Source organism: Esox lucius, chromosome 8 (assembly GCF_011004845.1).
Source record: "Esox lucius isolate fEsoLuc1 chromosome 8, fEsoLuc1.pri, whole genome shotgun sequence".
Lineage (NCBI taxonomy): Eukaryota > Metazoa > Chordata > Actinopteri > Esociformes > Esocidae > Esox > Esox lucius.
Genome location: NC_047576.1, coordinates 38,112,861 through 38,137,747, shown reverse-complemented (window position 1 = coordinate 38,137,747; position 24,887 = coordinate 38,112,861). Strand labels below are relative to the sequence as shown.

General features: G+C 39.3%; 1 protein-coding gene across 1 annotated transcript in view; it reads left to right on the top strand.

Moving 5' to 3' along the window:
- Positions 1-24,623, top strand: part of uox (urate oxidase) — a 41,769-nt gene extending 17,146 nt beyond the window's left edge. Inside the window, exons 5-8 of the mRNA XM_010867356.2 lie at positions 10,697-10,883; positions 15,358-15,481; positions 24,006-24,089; positions 24,280-24,623. Of these exons, the coding sequence (XP_010865658.1) occupies positions 10,697-10,883; positions 15,358-15,481; positions 24,006-24,089; positions 24,280-24,354 (470 nt within the window). The 3' untranslated portion in view covers positions 24,355-24,623. The remainder of the gene's footprint in view (positions 1-10,696; positions 10,884-15,357; positions 15,482-24,005; positions 24,090-24,279) is intronic.
- The last annotated feature ends 264 nt before the right edge of the window (positions 24,624-24,887 follow it).

The window sequence follows — 24,887 nt, the reverse complement described above, 5'->3', positions numbered from 1 at the left end:
AGATCTTGGCAATAAAAATGTTGCCGTTACGTAGTTTGATTGGTGTCTGTTTTGTGTAACGCCACTGTACCATTTCAACTGTGTCTGAGATGAAATAGAAATAACCAACTTCTATTTCACTGGAAAAAAGGTAGTGGCTAAACTCCTCCGGATCTGTAATTAGCATTGTGTTCATAAGGTTAGTCCGCTCACCCATCTTACCCCAAAAGACTATTCATTACCAATTTAGCCAAAGATCGCCAAGCACTGTTTACAATGTTTTCCTTGTCAAGCTGCACACCCTCCTTTTCATGATATTCATGGATATACTGGTCTTTAGCCTCATCGTCAACCACAGATGGCGGGAAGCCCCTAGCTTCCTGCTTGTGCTTCAGGAAGGTTCTCATGTAATCTGCCAAAAAATCATCTGATATGTCCTGGTGAAATCCCAGACTTCAAATATTTTCACAATGCTATAACCTTTCTCAACAGAAACCCAGGTACCAGTTAAACATCTTTCTGAATCAGTAATTGAACAATCAGTTACCCGGTTTTCAGACTCTGCACATAATTTACACAAGGGAAAAAACAGCTTACCGCCAACCCTGTGTGGTAAAACAGGTTGATAAAGGCCTTTCGGTGGACACAGCATAGCCTTAACAATACCAAAGTAGGTGTCTAGTGGTTTGAAATCTCGTAAATTATGTCTGGATGCCCAATCGGATAAGTCTTTGTCTTGTTGCAGAATGGGTAAAGACTATAGACACTGTTATACTGAATAGTCTCCCCTTCTCGAGCTGTAAACTTCAGATGAATTGCATTAGTACAACCGCCAAAAAGAGCACCCCAAGGGTCAAGACGCTCTGGAGCATCAAAGGTCTTCAAGAAAGCTTTGACATCTGCGAATGTGTTTTTATGCTGATTCCACCCACACTCCCATATGTATTGAACATGTACGTTGTGTTGTTCTTTTAAAGCCTCTAGCTTTGTCAGCCATCACGTTCAGCATATCCATCAACGTAGTACAGGTGAAATCAAAAAGTTTATTTATTTCAGTAATTCAATTATTATGTATACATTCATTCCACACAGACTGATATATTTGAAATGTTTATTTATTTTAATTTTGATGATTATAACTGACAACTAATGAAAACCCAAATTCAGTATCTCAGAAAATAAGAATATTGTGAAAAGGTTCAATATTGAAGACACCTGGTGCCACACTCTAATCAGCTAATTAACCCAAAACACCTGCAAAGTCCTTGAAATGGTCTCTCAGTCTAGTTCTGTAGGCAACACAACCATGGGGAAGACTGCTGACTTGACAGCTGTCCAAAAGATGACCATTGACACGTTGCACAAGGAGGGCAAGACACAAAAGGTCATAGCTAAAGAGGCTGGCTGTTCACAGAGCATTAATAGAGAGGCGAAGGGAAGGAATAGATGTGTACAAGCAGTAGGGATAACCGCACCCTGGAGAGGATTGTGAAACAAAACCCTTTGAAAAATGTGGGGGAGATTCACAAAGAGTGGACTGCAGCTTCAAGAACCACCACGCACAGACATATGCAAGACATGGGTTTCAGCTGTCGCATTGTTCAAGAGTGTCAAGCCACTCTTGAACAAGACACAGCGTCAGAAGTGTCTCGCTTGGGCTAAAGACAAAAAGGACTGGACTGCTGGTGAGTTATGTTCTCTGATGAAAGTACATTTGGCATTTCCTTTGGAAATCAAGGTCCCAGAGTCTGGAGGAAGAGAGACACAGAATCCAGATTGCTTGAAGTCCAGTGTAAAGTTTCCACAGTCAGTGATGGTTTGGGGTGCCATGTCATCTGCTGGTGTTGGTCCACTGTGTTTTCTGAGGCCCAAGGTCAACGCAGCCGTCTACCAGGAAGTTTTAGAACACTTCATGCTTCCAGCTGCTGACCAAATATATGGAGATTTCATTGTCCAACAGGACTTGGCGCTTGCACACAGTACCAAAGCTACCAGTACCTGGTTTAAGGACCATGGTATCCCTGTTCTTAATTGGCCAGCAAACTTGCCTGACCTTAACCCTATAGAAAATCTATGGGGTATTGTGAAGAGGAAGATGCGATATGCCAGACCCAACAATGCAGAAGAGCTGAAGGCCACTATCAGAGCAACCTGGGCTCTCGTAACACCTGAGCAGTGCCACAGACTGATCGACTCCATGCCACGCTGCATTGCTGCAGTAATTCAGGCAAAAAGAGCCCCAACTAAGTATTGAGTGCTGTACATGCTCATACTTTTCATGTTTATACTTTTCAGTTGGCCAACATTTCTAAAAATCTTTTTTTTGTATTGGTCTTGAGTGATATTTTGAATTTGGAAATCATAAAATATGTAGCGCTGACTGGGGTCCTCTGGCTTGGTGCGCTTTATAGTTGGTAATACTAACATTGTAATAACGGCCGCAATCGACGCAGTAATTCTTCTGGTCACACCTGATAACCCAACGACCCACACTTTTGTGGTGCTTCAAGCGTTTATGCTGGCTATAACAAATATCTGAATAAAATATCCGTTTACAGTCAGGGCACTGCTTTGTGTTACAGGGTTGGGTATGACAATCTTCATGAAGACAGACACTACAGCTATGTTTACAACCGGTATAGCAACAGTCACAGATATAAGACACACCCAGAAAACCCTTCAGATTCATGATGCCATAGAAATGCTTATCGTGTAAGTACATAAAGATGGTTCTAGGGTGGGTGAAACTTTGTAAAGTGACCATTCCGTGTGCGGTGAAAGACAACAATTTTACACCCTGTCAAACCGAACAATATCCGTGAATGCCACATAATCAGCTAACGCTAAACCAGCGCCTGTATGTAACTCACGACCACTAACCAGGGCCTCAGGATATGTGTACTGTGGGTTCAACATACCCATCAAAAAACAGAAAAACATGTAGAATCATTATTCACAGCCACATATAAATGCCTTCTTTTTTTTATTGATAATCTGATCTATCAACAGTGTTTGGGCTTTACATCGCGGGGCACCACCCTCACGGTATTTGACAATTTGTACCACCAACTCTAATGATTCATCAATAATAATCTCAGCATTACTCTGCATAACACATTCAAGTAAATTACCAAACGTGCGTTCATTATATTCATCCACTCTCATGGTCACATGTACGGGGTCTATCAGAGATTCACCAATCAACTCAATCTACAGACGATCATCACACAACCAGTATTTAGTAAATTTATCAACTGTCGTAATTCAACATTTTCAAACACATTACGTTGTATAACTCTAACATCGCCATCACTGCACTGAGTTTACATCAGAGAGCTCGAAGGAGAGTCAGCTAGATTGTGTGAAAAATGGAGGCTACAAAGCTTGGTTAACAAGCCTTGTATCTGAGGATTATTGTGTGCATCGCTGTGTAACAAAGTAATGGTTGGTTCATTTATATTTTGGGGTGTGGTCGATTGATTACGTGTAGAGGTTGTTGGCTGTTCCTTGTCTGGTCTGTTGTTAGCATTATCTTTTGCCATTTCTCTAGCTTAACGTGTTAATAACGATCCACTATTAAGGTTAAATTATTCTAACTGAAACATACATTTACATACATCACAGTTTTGATGAATTGACAGTATTACCTTCAGCTTTCAAGCATGAAATAAAACAATGAAACAAAAAATCCCCTCACGCTGTGCAGCCACAAGGTAGGGTGTCCGTGACTGAATCCATTATGGTAATGTATTCTGTATCATCACAGGGCTGTCCTCAATCTGTTGGAATAAAGAATGTTGTATCAAGGTTCAGCTGTATGCATATTGTCATAAATGTTAATAACACTTTAGAACAAGACTAAAAATGTCTGTAAATAATTAAACGTACACAAAAAGTATCTGCTCAGGTTTTGTAAGATCACAACCGCCCAGTCCAACTGACGCAGATGCTGGTCACTTGGTCTAAATACAAATAGGATTAACAAGCGTATACAGGTAATTATAGCTGATTAACAATAATGTCAAAAGTCTACTTACCAAGATTTGAAGGCCCAAAAATGTTTTTACCAAACACAGCTGGTGTTTAATTCCGCTCAAACTAAACCGGAGATTTAAACAGGCAATATGAAAGACAGCTAAAAATGCATGGATTGTGCAATCGTAACATTTATTTACACATTCTTAAAAAGTTCAAATGTCTCGTTTGCTAGCGTTTGTAATTGCAACACAATTCAAATAAATTACTTCAAATAAAATAACTTGTACTTACAACAGAAACGATATACTCCGCGCTTAAAACAACAGCTGACTTCTGTGGATGCTGCTGGGTTAAATACTGTCTTTACATCGCAGCTGGGGCTCCTCCAGCAAGTCACGCCTCTTAACTTTGTCATTGGTTACATGTCATTGTTCTTCACGTTATATTACATTTGTGTTAGAACTATACAGGCTGCAATGATTAAAATTCTGGATAAAACTTAACTATTTAGTTCTGATGATTGTTGACGTTTCACAACCAAATATTTTGATACTTCCTGTCTGGTAGAAACGCTCAGCCACATCACGTCATATCATTTTATATATTAACGATAAACTCATCTGCTTACATATAAATGCTGGCTATTGTCACCATATCGCCATTAATCTGTTCAACATTTAACAAACACAAGACCATAATACAGCAATCAAAAATCTGATTTCAAGAGTTGGTCATTACGAGAATGTAGCACATCTTACCCGGAAGTTACAGCATACGCCCATACTAACACAAACCGGTAATCGCAAATACTACAGTATTTTTTTAAACATTACATTTTAACATTTCTACCCATGTGTGGAAAAAAATCTCTCATTGATCCCCGTTGCACAATTTCAAAAGACGCCTTTATGAATGTTTTAATTACCTGAAATAACATATCCTGACCTGTCAACGATTCGCCGTTGTTCATGCAAATTTATTCGCTACCTTGCGGGTAACTTTGTAACGTTTTGCCATATAATGCAATTTAAAAGTTAATGCTCACTTAAAAAAAACATTTTATTACAAAACTCACCATTGCTCATGTACCAAAATCCTTGTTTTTATTTATAACAATATTTTGAACCCAAACCGCGACACAATCCACCTATGCGTAATGTTGGTTGGCCCGGGCCATGACTCCTCCTTCAATATAACAGCATTACACATGCAATGTTTGTTTACTGTAGTGCTGTGTTGAACTACAAACTGTGAAACACAGGATGATTTTCAACCTGCGAATACTGTTTGTAATAGTGGTTATTAAGGGACTATTACTATAGGGCAGATCTGATCTTAATTCCGAATCATAAGTCCCTAACCCCTTCTTTATATCTTACACAAAAAGCATGTCTCCCATGAGTGTAACTCTGTGCTTATGGAAAAACAACATGTTACATGCACATTGTACCACATGGCTGTGGAACCCTGGCACCCTTTTGTTGCACACCAAACATTTTACCGCTGACACAACACTTATTTATAGCCTGGGAATTTTACATTCTGGAACCCTAAGGCCCATTTGTTAATCATCAAACATAACCCACCTGTTATAACACTGGTCTGGTTTGCTCATCAGGCGTTGTAAAAAATCAAACACGGACACATCAATGTAATCATAAATTACTAAGTCACCGGACATGCACACGTGACTCCTGAAGTCCCGCCCGTACACACGTCATACAGGAAGTCCCACCCTAACATATGTCACAATGGAAGTCCCACCCTACAAACCGGATGTCCTGCCCACCTGTCACATCAATATGGAAGTCCCGCCCTCCAGGGCCATAAATCACCATTCTCATACAGTATACCCTACATTTACTACTTATGAAGACTGAGCTAATGAGTTCCAATGGTAAATATGTTCCTTGTGAGGAAATGTACTTATTACCCATTTTTTCTCTCTATGTCAAACAGAATGAGTAGAGTGAACTCACAAAATTGTCTAGTTCAACATCACCCCCCTGTGGTCAATCGGAAAATGCGTGCATACCGTATGTCCTGTCAAGGTTCTGAACATGTGTACCTAGTTGGATTATAATACGATTAACGGATTCTCAATAATATGCTTATATGTACAAAACGATGCCCACTTGAAGGTTTATTGGTCAATAACGCCCACATTTTTTCACATACATGTGAAAATGCTCTTGGAGCTCTTTGGTGCTCTTGGAGTATCATTTGAACTGTTTTTCACACATTCCAAAATGGCAGAAAATCCAATACGGCAGACTTTGAGTCCCATTGGCAACATTTATCGTTATTAGGAGATGTTTTTTTCACCAGTGAACTGCTGAAACACTAATAATAATAATTATTATAATGACAGCAACACAATAGTGCCTAAGCGCCTTTGCTTGCTGAAGCCCTAATAATAATAATGAACGCCAAGAAACAAAATAGGGATTCAGCACCTTTGTTGCTGAAACCCTAATAACCCTAACAAATATCTGCAAGCAGAAATTACGGGGTCCTTTCCTTCCAGGACCAATATGGCCCCCAATTATTCTTAACTAATTCCCTATAGACTCCCCATTATTCCCCTTTGACCTCCATTCATTTCCCATAAAACCCTATGCATTCCTCATTGATTCCCATTGAATCACCATTGACTCCCATGCATTCCCCATTAATTTCCATGTGTTTCCCATAGACTCCCATTGAATCACCATTGACTCCCATTCAATTTAATCAAATTTGCCCCCATTCATTTTCCATAGAATCACATTCATTCCCCATTGACTTCCTTTAATTTGCTATGGAGCCTGTGTATTTGAGGATTTTAGCGCTATCATCAGGCCAATCAGCCTGAAACGTTGTGGAGTCTTTCCTGACATAGGCCTGAACCCATATACTAAGCTTGTTTGCAGTAAGCCCAACCATCTTGCATACATGAGCATTTGAATTGAGACTACACCCACAAACATTTTCATTGGCTCAATTTTCATCAGCCATTTTTTTAAAGATATCAACAATCCTTATACTGAATCTTTAGATAGTTGTACCAAGATGCTAGATACTGAGCAGCATGAAAATCGGTGCAGTGCTCTAGTTGAAGATAACTTTTGAGTGTTTTAGACAAAATTCAAAATGGCGGAAAAAGCAAGATGGCGGACTTGGGATCTTGAGAAAAATGTGTTCCTTAGGTGAAGAGGGACCTGTGGACCAAATTTCAAACATCTAGGTTATACAGAGAGAAAATGTCAGTGCGGTTTTGGAGGGAACTAGATTGTTTATTATAATGGCACCTAGAGGTCAACTGGACCCGTAGTCTAATAGATGAATTCGGCAGACAGTATACACCTCTGGGCCATGTTTTGTGTCTGAGGTGCATACCATCTCACGGGAATATGCGGCCAAAAGAGGAATATTAATAATAATCTTAACTAAAGTAATAGGGCTCTTGAGCATTTATGATGCATGTACAAACTTGATTCCAAAAAAGTTGGGACACTGTACAAATTGTGAGTAAAAAAGGAATGGAATAATTTACAAATTTCATAAATGTATATTTAATTCACAATAGAATATAGATAACATATCGAATGTTGAAAGTGAGACATTTTGCAATGTCATGCCAAATATTGGCTCATTTTGGATTTCATGAGAGCTACACATTCCAAAAAAGTTGGGACAGGTAGCAATAAGAGGGCGGAAAAGTTAAATGTACAGATAAGGAACAGCTGGAGGACCAATTTGCAACTTATTATGTCAATTGGCAACATGATTGGGTATAAAAAGGGCCTCTCAGAGTGGCAGTGTCTCGCAGAAGTCCAGATGGGCAGAGGATCACCAATTCCCCCAATGCAGAGACAAAAGATAGTGGAGCAATATCAGAAAGGTTGCAAAGAGTTTGAAGTTATCATCATCTACAGTGCATAATATCATCCAAAGATTCAGAGAATCTGGAGCAAACTCTGTGCGTAAGGGTCAAGGCCGGAAAACCATACAGGATGCCCTTGATCTTCGGGCCCTCAGACGGCACTGCATCACATTCAGGAATGATACTGAAATGGAAATCACAACATGGGCTCAGGAATACTTCCAGAAAACATTGTCGGTGAACACAATCCACCGTTTCATTCGCCGTTGCAGGCTAAAACTCTATAGGTCAAAAAAGAAGCCGTATCTAAACAGGATCCAGAAGCGCAGGCGTTTTCTCTGGGCCAAGGATAATTTAAAATGGACTGTGGCAAAGTGGAAAATTTTTCTGTGGTCAGACAAATCAAAATTTGAAGTTCATTTTGGAAAACTGGGACGCCATGTCATCCGGACTAAAGAGGACAAGGGCGACCCGAGTTGTTATCAGCGCTCAGTTCAGAAGCCTGCATCTCTGATGGTATGGGGTTGCATGAGTGCATGTGACATGGGCAGCCTGTCATCTGGAAAGGCACCATCAATGCTGACAGTTATATCCAAGTTCTAGAACAACATATGCTCCCATCCAGACGTCGTCTCTTTCAGGGAAGACCTTGCATTTTCTAACATGACAATGCCAGACCACATACTGCATCAATTACATGGCTGCATAGAAGAAGGATCCGGGTACTGAAATGGCCAGCCTGCAATCTTCTGCCAGTCTGTAGCTTTGTTGTCCCCAATGTTCTTATGAACTGCCGTCTTTGAGGATGTTTCAGGATGGAAGCAACCTGATGCTCATTGTATCCCTCTGCCAGTAAACCTGTCATGCTGAACAGTTATTTCTTTATTCAAATTACCTTTGAGGCACTGTTTTTGCTATCCAGCTGGTCATATTGCAAGAGGATTGTGATGACCACATCAGTGGTTTTTATACTTTTCCAAGTTAAATTAGATTTGGTTTAGGTAATCACCTAATCAGTAGTTCATTAAGTAAAATGAGGTGTGCCTTTTTGGAATTTAACAGAAACTGGAACGGAATGGCTGCCATACATGTAGAGATGCTGATTTAAGAAAAATTAGGAGTGGTCTCTTTATTTTTTCCAGATCTTTATTTTTGACTGTTTTTAGTAGAAGTTTTGAACAGTTTTGGAATACCTGGTCTGTAGTATTCTCTATTTAGTTATTGGAGTTTACGTGAATGGGTGTCCAATGATTAATAAATTATTGATTGCTAAATGATTGTACCCTAATTGAAGTAGCTGTTTAGATCATGATTTTGGGAACACATAATCATCACAGCATAACACCAATTAAATTAAACTTCATGGGATATCTATCCAGTTAGGAAGCATAAGTGATTGTGAACCAATATCATTTTGATGTATCTTTGCCCATCTCAGGGGGCAAGGAACGCTAAAAATAATAGGGCTCCTAAGGACCCCTAATGATGTATAGAGTGATTAATATACAACTCAGGAAAACATTTATTGAAAGGGGAAATCAAATTCCTGATAATATTGTTGATATTCCTGTTGATCATTCCCGATAAATGTTGCTGTCTAGCCCTGCGTAACTAATTGTTACCAAGCCTTTGTTTATAGATGTCTTGGTGGATTTGAAGTTTAGTTTTCCTCCACTTACGTTCCACATTCCTACATTCTCTTTTCAGGGCACTTACCATCATGGTAGTTTTCCATGGTGTTTCCTGTTTGCTCATAGTTTTCTTTACCTTTACCGGTGCAATACGATCCGTGACATTCAATATTTTGGCATTAAATGATCCAGGAATACATCAACTGACTCAACACTTATTGTTGGAGAGATAGCTATGGTTGGAGAGATAGCTATTGCCCTTCAATGTAAAACAGAGGTATTCAATACAAAGGTATTCAAAATAAATAAAATTTATTTTCTTTGCACTGGAATGTATCTTTGAATAGGGCAGCCACTCCTCCTCCTTTCCTACCATTTCGACACGTATTCATATAACAACATTTTCCGGGTGCTGTCTCGTTAAGAACAATAACACTACAATCTTTTGTTAGACACGTTTTAGTAAGAAACATAAAATCTAGATTGTAGGATATTATGTAATTTACCAAGAATGATTTGTTGGAAAGAGATCTGATATTAAGTAAAGCCAGCTTAATAGATGTAATAGGGATTCCTGGACTAGTCGGTTGACGTGTACTGTTCCACATGGTTCCACATTGTTGTGTGTGGTCTGAATTCAATCATGAATAGAAATATAATAATGGGTGACATAAACATATTGGACTGCTTGCACTAAAGGTGAATTATTTCACATTTATTGTGATACAATGCATATTTGTTTAAGAAAAAGGGTTTGCAAAGAACATTTGTATTTGAAGAACTGTTCCACATTTTTTTGTTGTGGTCAGAAGTCAATGATAAACATTTTTCACTCAAATAGTACCTTATGAGTACATTAACATGCATGCTTATATGAGCTGAGGTTATTTTTAATCTATTGATACCAAATACATGATGATCCATATATATAAAATATTGTTTATAAGCCCAAATGTAAAAGTTGTGAAAAGTTGTGAAAACCGAAAAACAATAGCTTTGTCCCCAGAGTTCAGGAACATTACAAGAACATCCAGTGCTAGGTGGGAATGCTTTACCGAGTAGACTTGGGAGGACCACATAGCATATATTTGCTAGATTCCCAAGTATACTTCAATATGGCTATTATATCTACATTTTGGCAAAGTGATGGACCTGGGAGGCTGCATGGATGCTTAGATTATTTTTCCCTATCCAACTTTTTTGACTGTAACTGTAGTGTTTACCTTCTTCGTCTACCCCACAGGGAGCCCTGTGCTTTACAGTGGCGTGAAGAACATGAAGTTGCTGAAGACCACTCAGTCTGGCTTTGAAGGTTTTCTCCGTGACCGTTTCACAACGCTGCAGGAGGCCAAGGACAGGTGTTTCTGTACCTCTGTGTATGCAAGGTGGCGCTACAACAGGATCCACAATGTCAACTTTGATGGCATATGGTAATTCCCTGAGATTGTGACCTGCAAAATGAATGAGATAAAATGAGTATTTCATTTTTTAACTTGTTAGAACTTTATTTTTCAATTTAATAGTTGTTTTTTCAATTTCTAAGATTTATTAGGCTGATTATTTAAGTGCACAAGTAAGGTAGTGCTGTGGTTGGACTCACGTCAAAATGTGTTCTAAACCATCCCCAAATAAAATTGGGCTTTCGAAATGTTTTATTTAGTTTTTATTCTGCAAACATCATTACTTGTGCTACTTTAGCCATGGTATGTTTAGTGTTGTTCCCCTCACCAAAGAAATAGGCCTGTCATCTCTTGCTTGTCTACACAGGCTGTCTGGCACAATGACGTGAAGCAATAATAATATCTTTGTCTTGCCACAGTACATGGCTAGTGCACGCAAGTAGAATGCCAAATAAAATATTTGGTAATAGAGTGCAAAACTTAATGCACTTCAATTCTCAGAAAATATTTCTCACCAAAAATTTATTTTAAAACAAACTCCAATTAAATTTGACTATCAATTACCCTCGATTTTGGTTAGACTGCCCCCTGTGCTTGAGGTGCTTTTTTGCTTCTTTTTTTTTTCAAGCACTAGTTATTCGTTTGCATTTTTACTCTTACACCTGTGGGCCGGCTTTACTGGGAGGTGTGGAGGATGCTTCTCCATTGGTCGGCCATTTGCAAGCAGCACAGAGGTTTCTTCCGTCCAATTTCTACATAGCTTGTATTTAAGCTCCTAAGATTCAGTGTCGGTTCATTACGTTCTACTATATTACATACATTCCATAAAAGACAATACAATTAAATGTGATTACAATGTGTATTACATTTGATACACTGCCAATTTTGCAGGTTTTCCCACTTACAAAGCATGCAGAAGTCTATAATTTTTTATCATAAGTACTCTTCAACTGTAAGTGACAGAATCTAAAACAAAAATCCAGAAAATCACATTGTATGATTTTTAAGTAATTAATTTACAATTTATTGCATGACATAAGTATTGTTAATAGCTAAGTGCTTTTGGTTAGCTTGAGAATAATAATTGCATGATTTATCATTCTACGGTGTATATATTAGAATGTTTTGAACTGACACTGAATCGTAGGAGCTAACTAGCTATGTAGAAGTTGGACGGAAGGACATCCAGTGCTGCTTACCTGAGAAATCATCATCTTACAGGCTGCATCTCAGATCGCATGCTTGCATACTATATACGCCAGATTAATATGCAAGAATATTAGTATGTCCTAAACCATATTATGCTGTACGCCAAAAGTTCCCAGATGGTCTACTATTTCTGGTGGATATTGGAAGTATGCATCTGTACATACTTTTTGGGGTATGCTAATATAGAAAACAACCTCTTGCAAAGTAAAAGAGGAGGGGTTTCCACGATTCTCATCGTTAAACTTAATGAAAAAGTCAGTTATCTTTACCTACAGCTCTGGAAAAAAGACCACTGCAAAATGATCAGTTTCTCTGGTTTCTCATTAATTATTATTCAGGTATGTGTTTGAGTAAAATGAACAGTTTTGTTTTATTCTATAAACTACTGACAACATTACACCCAAATTCCAAATAAAAATATTGTCATAGAATATTTATTTGTAGAAAATAACGACTGGTCAAAATAACCAAGAAAACTCATTGTTTACAGACCTCAAATAAGACAAAGAAATCATAAATTTTTCAACTACCAATTACAAATGTTTTAACTTAGGAAGAGTTCTTTCATGTGTCTTGGCATGCTCTACACCAGTCTGCCACATTGCTGTTGGGTGACTTTATGCAACTCCTGGCACAAAAAGTCATTCCTCTCGATCAAACTCCAGAGGTTTTCAATGGGGTTCAGGTCTGGACATTGGGCTGGCCATGATAGGGTCTTGATCTGGTGGTCCTCCATTCACACCTTGATTGACCTGGCTGTGTGGAATGGAGCATTGTCCTGCTGGAAAAAACAATTCTCAGATTTTGGGAACATTGTCAGAGCAGAAGGAAGCAGGTGTTCTTCCAGGATGACCTTGTACTTGGCTTGATTCATGCGTCCTTCACAAAGACAAATCTGCCTGATTCCAGCCTTGCCGAAGCATCCCCAGATCATCACTGATCCTCCACCAAATTTCACAGTGGGTGCGAGACACTGTGGCTTGTAGGCCTCTCCAGGTCTCCATCTAACCATTAGACGACCAGGAGTTGGGCAAACCTGAACATTTTACTCGTCAGAGAAGATTACCTTACTCCATTCCTCTAGGGTCCAATCCTTATGATTTTTTGTAAATGTCAGCCTGGCTCTTCTTTGCTTCTCATTGATGAAGGACTTTTTTCTAGCTTTGCAGGACTTCAGTTCTGCCCCTAGGAGTCTGTTTAGAACCGTCCTCGCCGTGCACTTCACCCCAGCTGTTATTTGCCATTCTTTTTGTAAGTCACTTGATGTCATCGTATGGTTGTTGAGTGACATTTGAATGAGCTCACGGTCATCTCGGTCAGTGGACCGTCGTTTTCACCCTTTGCCAGTCTGTAGCTTTGTTGTTCCCAATGTCTGTTGCTTGACCTTGTTCTTATGAACCGCCGTCTTTGAAATTTTCAGGATGGAATCAACCTGACACTCACTGTATCTCTCTGCCAGCAAAGCTTTTCTTTCCAACTCTTTTGTCATGCTGAACAGTTATTTTCTTATTCAAGTTACCTTTGAGGTACCTCTTGCCCTGTTTTTGACCTCCAGCTGGTCCTACTGCAAGAGGATAGTGATGACCACAGCAATGTTTTTTATACTTTTCCTCATTAAATTAGATTTGGTTGAGGTAATTACCTAATTAGTAACTCATTAAGTAAAATGAGATGTGTTTGTGTTGGAATTTAACAGACACTGGAATGGAATGGCTGGCTGCCATACATGTAGAGATGCTGATTTAAGAAAAATGATGGTCTCTTAATTATTTCCACAGCGGTATATTGATAGTTATTGTATTTATGTAATTTGTGTATGAAGGAAAAACAAAAGTTGTTGTGCCATGCCATGACAGAGCTTTGTCAGTGTGAAGTTCGTCTTCAGTCTCGCTAGAATGGGCTCAATTCTTATGACTAATCCAAGTAGTAAGATAGTAGTAGGAGACCCCGGGGAAGACCTAGGACACGCTGGAGGGACTATGTCTCCCGGCTGGCCTGGGAACGCCTCGGTGTCCCCCCGGAAGAGCTAGAAGAAGTGTCTGGGGAGAGGGAAGTCTGGGCATCCCTGCTTAGACTGCTGCCCCCGCGACCCGGCCCCGGATAAGCGGAAGAAGATGGATGGATGGATAAACTACTAACACTAGAACTGCCAAATGCCTACGGCAGTTAGTGTTTGAGTTTGTAATTAAAATAAAACTGCCCTATTGAAAGCTACACCCTCCTTCCATTACTTTCCGTTGTCGGAATTCTAAACTGACAAACAGAATTTTTTTTGTGACTATTTACCTGTTTTCTTATACCCTGTTTTGTGACTCAATCTGCCAACTGCCCACGTCACTTAGCATTGGTACCCAAATGGTACCCAGGCGCTAATCGCCCCTGAATGAATGCATGACGTCAATGGATACTCGCATATGGATACGCGCGATACTCCCAGATGATTGATTAGACTTGGTTGAACAAATGAAATACAAGATTTCCATGACCATTCAAATACTTAATTAGGCTATTATTGAAACATAATACAAAGATATAGGCTACCTATCACACGTTAACGTTTTTCAATAGGAGATTCAGCTTATTGTGTAAGCTAATTCATCAAATCGAAAAATCAAAAATGTAAATCTACATTATTTTAGGAGGGAAAGAGAAACTAAATCGCACACACATCATATCGTCATATTTTCTCTGCTTGTTGTACTGAAAAGTTATATTCTACAAATATATTAGGCTAAATAATCATTTATAAGACGAAATTCCAAGTATATGTTTTCCGACCTCATCTTTTTCTAATAATTCCTCTTGGTTTTACGATAACTTATTAATAGAAAAATATGCCAGTAATCTAGAAAACTAGATCTATCCACTGGCGTCAAAATCACCCCGATAGCCCCACTACAACCCCCGGGAGACCCCAGGGAGATAACCTTTTTTACATTGAATCCTTGTTTTTTTTTTTAAATCAATTATTTTTGATTGAAAATAAAAATGTTTTGCTCTTGACAAAAAGATTCAAATACACCCCCATACAGGTTTGACATACTAAAGACCTCAATATCCCAGTAATTGATACTCCACATAATACATTCTAAAATTGTATGAAAACTGTACAATTTATGGTGTATCAAATTTTACTCTGACAGAACTTAAAGGTAGAAGAAATCATTCATAACACCTTTATAGCCACATTAACTTTGAATGATGAATCATACATTAACAATTTTACAACATCTCTGAACTAATGAACAAACAAATTAGTGTGGGTTAATATTCTATATGCCACTGTTTTTTGCAGGAATTCTATCAAGGAGGCAATAATTGAAAAGTTTGCTGGTCCATACGATCGTGGAGAATACTCCCCTTCTGTGCAGAAAACCCTCTATGACACACAGGTCATAGTCCTGGATAGAGTGCCAGAGGTAGGTTCACTCGATATGAGAAAGATTAAATAATTATTCTGTACTGGTTTAATTTATATTCAAACTTTTTTGATGATGTACATTATGTACAGTTGTGCTCAAAAGTTTGCATAACCTTGGAGAATTGGTAATATATGTACCATTTGTAAAGAAAAAATTTGTGAGTATGCAAAACACGTCTTTTATTTCTTATGGGATTCAGATTCAACTGTATGACATAACAGAATGGCACAATCCTAAAACAAAACATGGCAACAAAGAAAAAAATTAATTAACCCCTGTTCAAAAGTCTGCATGTATGATTTTTAAGTAATTAATTTGCAATTTATTGCATGACATAAGTATTTCATACATCAGAAACAAGGAACTTAATATTTGGTACAGAAACCTTTGTTTGCAATTACAGAGATCATACATTTCCTGTTGTTCTTGACCAGGTTTGCTCACACTGCAGCAGGCATTTTGGCCCACTCCTCCATACAGACCTTCTCCAGATCCTTCAGGTTTTGGGGCTGTCGCTGGGCAACTCCAGGACCTTGAGATGCTTCTTACGGAGCCACTCCTTAGTTGCCCTGGCTGTGTGTTTCGGGTCGTTGTCATGCTGGAAGACCCAGCCACGACCCATCTTCAATTCTCTTACTGAGGGGAGGAAGTTGTTGGCCAAGATCTCGTGATACATGGCCCCATCCATCCTCCCCTCAGTACGGTGCAGTAGTCCTGTCCCCTTTGCAAAGCATCCCCAAAGAATGATGTATCCACCTCCATGCTTCACGGTTTGGATGGTGTTCTTGGGGTTGTACTCATCCTTCTTCTTCCTCCAAACACGGCGAGTGGAGTTTAGACCAAAAAGCTCTATTTTTGTCACATCAGACCACATGACCGTGTCCCATTCCTCCTCTGGATCATCCAGATGGTCATTGGCAAACTTCAGGGTCTGGACATGCGCTGGCTTGAGCAGGGGGACCTAGCGTGCACTGCAGGATTTTAATCCATGACGGCATAGTGTGTTACTAATGGTTTTCTTACAGACTGTGGTCCCAGCTCTCTTCAGGTCATTGACCAGATCCTGCCGTGTAGTTCTGGGCTGATCCCTCACCTTCCTCATGCTCATTGATGCCCCACGAGGTGAGATCTTGCAGGGAGCCCCAGACCGAGGGAGATTGACCATCATCTTGAACTTCTTCCATTTTCTAATAATTGTGCCAACAGTTGTTACCTTCTCACCAAGATGCTTGCCTATTGTCCTGTAGCCCATCCCAGCCTTGTGCAGGTCTACAATTTTATCCCTGATGTCCTTACACAGCTCTCTGGCCATTGTGGAAAGGTTGGAGTCTGTTTGATTGAGTGTGTGGACAGGTGTCTTTTATACAGGTAACAAGTTCAAACCGGTGCAGTTAATACAGGTAATGAGTGGAGAAAAGTAAGGCTTCTTAAAGAAAAACTAACAGGTCTGTGAGAGCCGGAATTCTGACTGGTGAGTGAGTGAACAGGCAAAACACAAGTATTGTATTTCTTATGGGATTCATATTCAACTGTAGGTCAAAACAGAATGGCACAATCATAAAACAAAACATGGCAACAAAGAAAAAAATGAACTGACCCCTGTTCAAAAGTCTGCAAACACTTAGTTCTTAATACTGTGTATTGCCCCCTTTAGCATCAATGACAGCATGCAGTCTTTTGTAATAGTTGTCTATGAGGCCCCGAATTCTTGCAGGTGGTATAGCTGCCCATTCGTCTTGGCTCCAGGTCATGCAAAGTCTTTGGTCGTCTTGCATGAACCACATCTCCTCAGAGTGGCTTGATGATATTAAGGTGACTGTGATGGCCACTCCAGAATCTTCACCTTTTTCTGCTGTAACCACTGGAGGGTCAACTTGGCCTTGTGCTTAGGGTCATTGACGTGCTGAAAAGTCCAAGTGTGCAGCTTTCATGCAGAAGAATGCAAATTATCTGCCAGTATTTTCTGATAACATGCTGCACTCATCTTCCCATCAATTTTCACAATATTCCCTGTGCCTTTAGAGCTCACACACCCCAAAACATCAGTAAGCCACTACCATGCTTCACAGTGGGATGGTGTTCTGTTCACTATCGTTGACCCCTCTCAAAACACAGCGCTTATGGTTATGACCATAAAGCTCTATTTTGGTGTCGTCACTCCAAATTACAGTGTGCCAGAAGCTGTGAGTCGTGTCAAGGTGTTGTCGGGTGTGATTGTAACCCTGGCTTTCTTGTGGCATTGGCACAGTAAAGGCTTCTTTCTGGCAACTTGACTATGCAGCAAATTTTTGTTCAAGTATCGTCATATTGTGCTCCCTGAAACAACCACACAGTCTTTTTCCAGACCAGCCTGTATTTCTCCTGAGGTTACCTGTGGGTTTTTCTTTGTATCCCGAAAACAATTCTTCTGGCAGTTTTGCCTGAAACCTTCCTGGGTCTACCTGACCTTGGCTTGGCATCAAGAGATCCACGAAATGTCCAATTATTGACATAACAGGGTGGAATTGTTTTTGCTAAGTTACCCATAGCTCTGTGAGTGATCCAGATTTAGCTAGCTAACCTTTATCACATAAAACAGAACTTGTATTACTATATCAAATATGTAGTTTTTTTTTATACCGGACCAACTTTCTTCATAACTTAGCCTAACAGGGTGGAACTTTAAGAGTGTGAACAGCAGGTTAAAATATGAGTGAAAGTTTATGCTCACCTCACTTTGCTCCTTTGAATTCCCGCTAAAATAATGATGTCAGTCCCTGAAAATGGTCTCACTGGAATTGTATTCTTTTTTTTAGAAGGCAAAAACTACAACCTAACAGAGTGGAAGATAACTTCAAGGACACACAATAAATGATAAAAATGTTAAGAAATTACTATTGTATATATGAATGATTCCCCTTGTATATATGAATGATAAGAGAGGGTTTAAAGGCATTTTAAAAGTATTGCCTCTATAGCCAATACTGGAGACTCATTCATTCATCATCACGCAGTCTTCTAAACTCCCGATTCCATTTAATGTTGCACACTAGGACTGCCAAGCCCTTCAAACGAACATTAACAGCCAGAGCAGAATGCAGTTTTTCGTCATTAGCATAAGAATCGGCCCTATTAGCACACATATTCTCCTCTGCAGCCAGAGCATCAGTTCATCTACTGGGTTGTCATCAAACTATATACAGTAGAATTGTCTAAATAATAATGAATTACAGAATGTCTGTTTTTGTATTGAAGGTCTAATCATATGAAAAAAGAAGACTAAAGAATACATAAACAATTATTTTTAAGAACACTGGCTATAGGATGTTCATTTGTTTATTATGCCCTATAAATATACAAAATGAAAATGAAACAATTTAAATTATTAAAAAATAAATCCATTAGAATTTAGTTTTCATTTTGATTTCTTTTTGGTGATGTACAAGGTAAAATAAGACATTATTGACCAGTTTGCGACGGTCAGAGGAAATCTACATGAATAGACGCACATAGGCCTAAAGTATGGTTGCTTGATTTCAATGCTAATGCAATAGCTCTATTCTCCTAGACTACTGGCATATAATATTTGTCTATAGGTGACATAAATAAGTTATCGAAAAACTGCAAGGAGTTATTAGAAAATGACAAGGTCCAAAACGGAACAGGCTATGTGAATGGCTTGTTTTTGCAGGTCTCATCTGGGGGTTCTAGTGGGGATATTGACTTGATCTCAACAACAATGCGTAGTTCTAGTCTCCTAGATTACTGACATATAAGATGTGTCTATATGTGACATTAATAAGTTAGCGAAAAACCTAGAGGAGTTATTAGAAAAAGAACAGGTCCAAAATGAATAGGCCATGTGAACGGTGCGTCTTTGAAGGTCTCTCCCAGAGGTTGTAGTAGGGCTCGAGTTGACTTTAACACCAATGCATAGCTCTAGTGGTAAAGAATATTGTTGGTATTTCGTTTAGTGAATAATTATTTAGCCTAATATTAATCAGAGACTAAATAAGCAGAGACAAATCACAGGTTGTGTGTGCAATTTACAGTGGATATAAAAAGTTATATATAAAAATGCCAGGTTTTTGTGATGTAAAAGAATGAGACAAAAAAATCATGTCAGAACTTTTTCCACTGTTAAAATGACCTACAATGTAAACAATTCAATTGAAAAACAAACTGAAATCTTCGAGGGGGAAAAATGAAACATAAAAACCTTAAAATAACCTGGTTGCATAAGTGTGCACACCCTCTTATAACTGGGTATGTGGCTGTATTCAAAATTAACCATTCACATTCAAACTCATGTTAAGTAGAAGTCATTACAGACCTGCCATCAATTAAAGTGACTCTGATCAATCACGAATAAAGTTAAACTGTTCTAGTAGGGTTTTCCTGACATTTTCTTAGTTGCATCTCAGAGCAAAAGCCATGGTCCACAGAGGGCTTCCACAGGATCAGAGGGATCTCATTGTTGAAAGATATCAGTCAGGAGAAAGGTACAAAATATTTTCCAAAGCATTAGATATACCATGGGACACAGTGAAGGCAGTCATCATCAAGTGGAGAAAATTGGCACAACAGAGACATTACCAAGAACTGGACGTCCCTCCAAAATTTAGGAAAAGACGAGAAGAAAACTGGTCAGGGAGGCTTCCAAGAGCAACATCAAAGGAACTACAGGAATTTCTGGCAAGTACTGGCTGTGTGCTACATGTGACAACAATCTCCCGTATTCTTCATATGAATGGGCTATGGGGTAGGGTGGCAAGACAGAAGCCTTTTCTTACAAAGAAAAACATCCAAGCCCAGCTGAAGTTTGCAAAAATAAACGTCCCCCAAAAGCACTATTTGGCCATAATTCCAAAAGGGTATGTTCGGTGCAAAAACAACACTGCACATCACCCAAAGAACACCATACCCACAGTGTAGTATGGTGATGGCAGCATCATGCTTTGGGGCTTTATTTCTTCAGCTGGAACCGGGGCCTTAGTCAGGGTGGAGGGAATTATGAACAGTTCCAAATACCAGGCAATTTTAGCACAAAACCTTCAGGCGTCCGTTAGAAAGCTGAAGATGAAGTTCAACTTTTAGCACAACAATGACCCAAAGCACACATCCAAATCCACAAAAGCATGGGTTCACCAGAAGAAGATTCATGTTTTGGAATGGCCCAGCCAGAGCCCAGACCTGAATCCAATTGAACATCTGTGGGGTGATCTGAAGAGGGCTGGGCACAGGAGATGTCCTCACAATCTAACAGTGCCAAATCAAGCATGGGTAGGAGCATGCCAAATCAAGATGTGCCATGCTCCTACCCAAAAAGACTGAGTGCTGTAATAAAATGAAAAGGTGATTCAACAAAGTATTAGTAAAAGGGTGCGCACACTTCTGCAACCAGGTTATTGTGAGTTTTTATTTTCCCCCCTCAAAGATTTCAGTTTGTTTTTCAATTCACTTTATAGGTCACATTAAAGGTGAAAAAAGTTCTGACATGATTTATCTTTGTCTCATTCTTTTACATCACAATAACTTGGCATTTTAACAGGGGTGTGTAGGCTTTTTATATCCACTGTAGTTTCTATTTCCTAATATATAAATAGTCACTTGTAATATGTTTGTTTAATTGGTAATTGGTGACTGGTAAACAATATTCTTGGTATTTCATTTTGTGAATAATTATTAAGCATTCACATTTTATGAATTTGCCTACACAAGAAGCTGAATCTCTTATTGAAAAATGATAACGTGATAAGTTGCCTATATGGTTTGTATTATGTTTCAATAATAGCCTAATTAAGTTTTTGAATGCTCATGGAAATCTTGTATTTCATTTGTGAGTTCATTCAGAACCTAGGCTCTGATCATTCATCTAGTCTGAGTCTCTTCAGGAAGTATAGGTGCTTTTGGGCAGTTTTTATCTGCTTGCTTGCCTGGACCAAGTGAGGTCATCTTTGATGAACACACAGAGGAACTTGAAGTCAGAGACTCTCTTTACTTCAGCTCCATCAATTTGTATGGGGGCGTGATACCCCCTCTGACACTTGCTGAAGTCCATGATCACTCCATGTCCACTACAGGCCATGGATGTCCATTACAGAATCGTGTCGGTTTTTAATGCAGTGCTGCCTGAGGGCCCAAAGATCACGACCATCCAATACTGGTTTTCGGCTTTGTCCCTTGCATACAGAGATTTCTCCAAATTCTCTAAATCTTATAAAGATATTATGTACTGTAGATGATGGGATCCCCAAAGTCTTTGCAATTTTACATTGAGAAACATTATTCTTAAATTGTTGCACTATTTGCCCGCGCAGTCTTTTACAAAGTGATGAACACCTCCTCACCTTTACTTCTGAAAGACATCCTCTCTGGGAGTTTTTTTTATACCCAACCATGTTACTGACCTTTTGACCTGAGTGCTGACCTTTTGACCTGAGTGCTCAAAAAAATTATGGGAACACGTAATTGTCACAATATAACACAAAGTAAATTAAACTGTCCAGTTAGGAAGCATAGGCGATTGTGAATCAGCGTCACCTGTTTTGGCAAATGAAAGTGACAACAGGTGCACTGGAGAGGCAACAGCAAGACAACCCCCCAAAAGGCAATGGTTTTGCAGGAGGTGGCCACATGATTGCATGATTGCAGAGGAAGGACACACGCACAGGGAGAATGGAGGACATTTAATAAATGAACTAAAACAAGACCAAACGGAACACCATAACACAAGGCTTACACCAAAACAATGACCGACAAGATACACTGGGAAAGAAGGAACTTAAATAAGAACAGTAGTTAAGGAAACGGGTGAAGGTCGATCAACAACAAAACGAGTGTCCGTGATCCAAACAAGGGAGTGACAACACTGGATCTCACTGGCACAGCAATCCTGCCAGATTCCTCTCTAGTTTTGCGTTACTTTTGTCTATTTCACTACTGGTAGCATGAGGTGGTACCTGCAGGCCAGAGGCGGTACCTGAGCAAACTGTCAGGAACAAACTCCATGCGGGGGACATAAGGGCCCAACGTCCTCTAGTGGGACCTGTGCAGCTCGATTGTCATTCGCTAGAAAAAAACAGAATTGGCAGGTCCACCATTGGTCCCCCGTTCTCTTCACAGATGAAAGCAGGTTCACACTAAGCACATGTGCCAGACATGAAAGAATCTGGAGACACCGGGGTGAATGTTATGTTGCCTGCAACATCATCCAGCGTGACCGGTTTGGCGGTGGGTCAGTGATCGTCTGGGGAGTCATATCCTTGGAGGGTCGCACAGACCTCCATGTGCTAGCCAACGGTACCCTGACTGCTGTTAGGCACCAGGATGGAATTGTCAGACCTGGTGCAGTGGTCCCTGGGTTCTTCCTGGTGGCCAGAGTGTGTAGGCAGCTCCTGGATGATGAAGGCATTGATGCCACTGACTAGCCCTCATGTTCCCCAGACCTGAATCCAATTGAAAAACCTCAGGGATGTTATGTATTGGTGGATCTGACATCGCCAAGTAGCGCCAAAGACTGTCCAAGAGCTCACTGATGCCCTGATCCAGGTCTGGGAAGAGATTCCCCAGGCAAATGGGGGCTATACACGCAACTGAGCCACCTTATGAGCTGCTGTGATAAAATTCACGCAGGAAACCTGTGATTTCAATTGTTTACTTTGATTTTCGGTGTGAGTTTGAATCCAGCCCTCAATCAGTTGATGATTTTGGTTTCCATTGACCGTCGTAACGTCATTCTGTTCTCATCGAATTACACAATGTACAGTAAACATTTTCATTTTTTATATATTTCCATTACCGATGTGTGATTAAATGTTCCCTTCATATTTTGAGCAATGTAGTTGTGTGATATTCCACCAGCTTTAGTTTTTTAGCATTACACAAATTTTACAGTCTTTTGTGGCCTCTGTCCCAACTTTTTTGAAATGTGTTGCTGGCATCAAAATTGACATACATTTTTCAAGAAACAATAAATTGTTTCAGTTTCAGCTTTTGACATGTTTTCTTTGTACTGTTTCCTACTGAATATGCACATCATTGCATTCTGTTTTATTGACATTTTACGCAGTGTCCCAACGTTTTTGGAAATAGGGTTGTATATGTGTGCTTTATACCTAGGGGACAGCGCATACGTTGCCAGGCTCAACATCTACTAGGAAATTGTGTTTTAGGAAATTTACTTTGGCTTGGGTTATCTGTGAGCGTCTTTTTTTTCTGTTCTCAATTTTTTTGTCTGTACTCTGTTTTTTTATGTTTGTTTTAATCATAGAACCTAAACTGTACCAGGACCCAGCTGTAAAAAAGAGACCTTGGTCTCAGTCTGTTTCTTGCTGAAATTAAGTTTTAGTAATGTGTTGGACCCCAGGATAACTAAGTGTTACAAATGTGCATGCTCATCAGATCCTAATTAAATAAAAGTTGCTGATCTGGTATCATATACTTCCCATATCTGTTATCTTATTATAATCAAAACAACTAAACTTATTCTAGACCAGCACTTTCCACTTCAAAGCACTGTAACTGTGTATGACTGTTTCAGGTTGAAGAGATTGAGATTGTCATGCCTAACCAACATTACTTCAACATCGATATGACTAAAATGGGTCTCACAAACAATAATGAAGTAAGTTGCATTAGGAAATATTTTTTTTCAATCAATTGTAAGCAGGGAAACTTTGAAAGCAGTACAACTTTGAAAAATATAACTACAATAGATATTGGCATTTGTATTTCCAAACAATTACTCAACTAGGTTAAACTCAGTGACTAACCATGTGTTGATGTTTAGTTAATGCACTGCCTTCTACTTCAAGGTTCTTCTGCCATTGGACAATCCTTCAGGGAACATCACTGGCACAGTCCGCAGGAAGCTGCAAGCAAAGCTGTAAAAATAGCCCAGGAGTCAACTCCAAAACAATAAGCAACCAGGAAGTACTGTATCACAGAACAAAACCATAATTTCTCTGAATAACATACTTCTATGTTGACAAGATTGTTCATGTTCCCAAATTATGAGTTTCAAGTGAATCAGCCCAGATCAATGGAAGATACAAAGCTGTACAGTAAAATGGGTAGATTCAATGGTACTTCAAGGGCTTGTTGCATTAACATATCAAATTGTATGTGCAATTAAAAATAATTCACAGAAAATACCCTTCCTCTTGTGCATCATCATTGAAAAAATATTTAAAACCTATTCCATTAATGAATAAATGGTAGTATATAAACCTTTAATGCTCAATAAGAATGAAACTATATGACAAACTACCATATAAAACAAAAACCTGCAACCAGTGTCTGAAATAAATTTTTGGGCTCACCTGCCAAGGCGACTGGTAGATGAAAAGTCCACCAGCTATGCATATTTTTACCAGCCAAAATAATAAATTTAATTTTTGTGTCACAAAGAACAACTCATCAC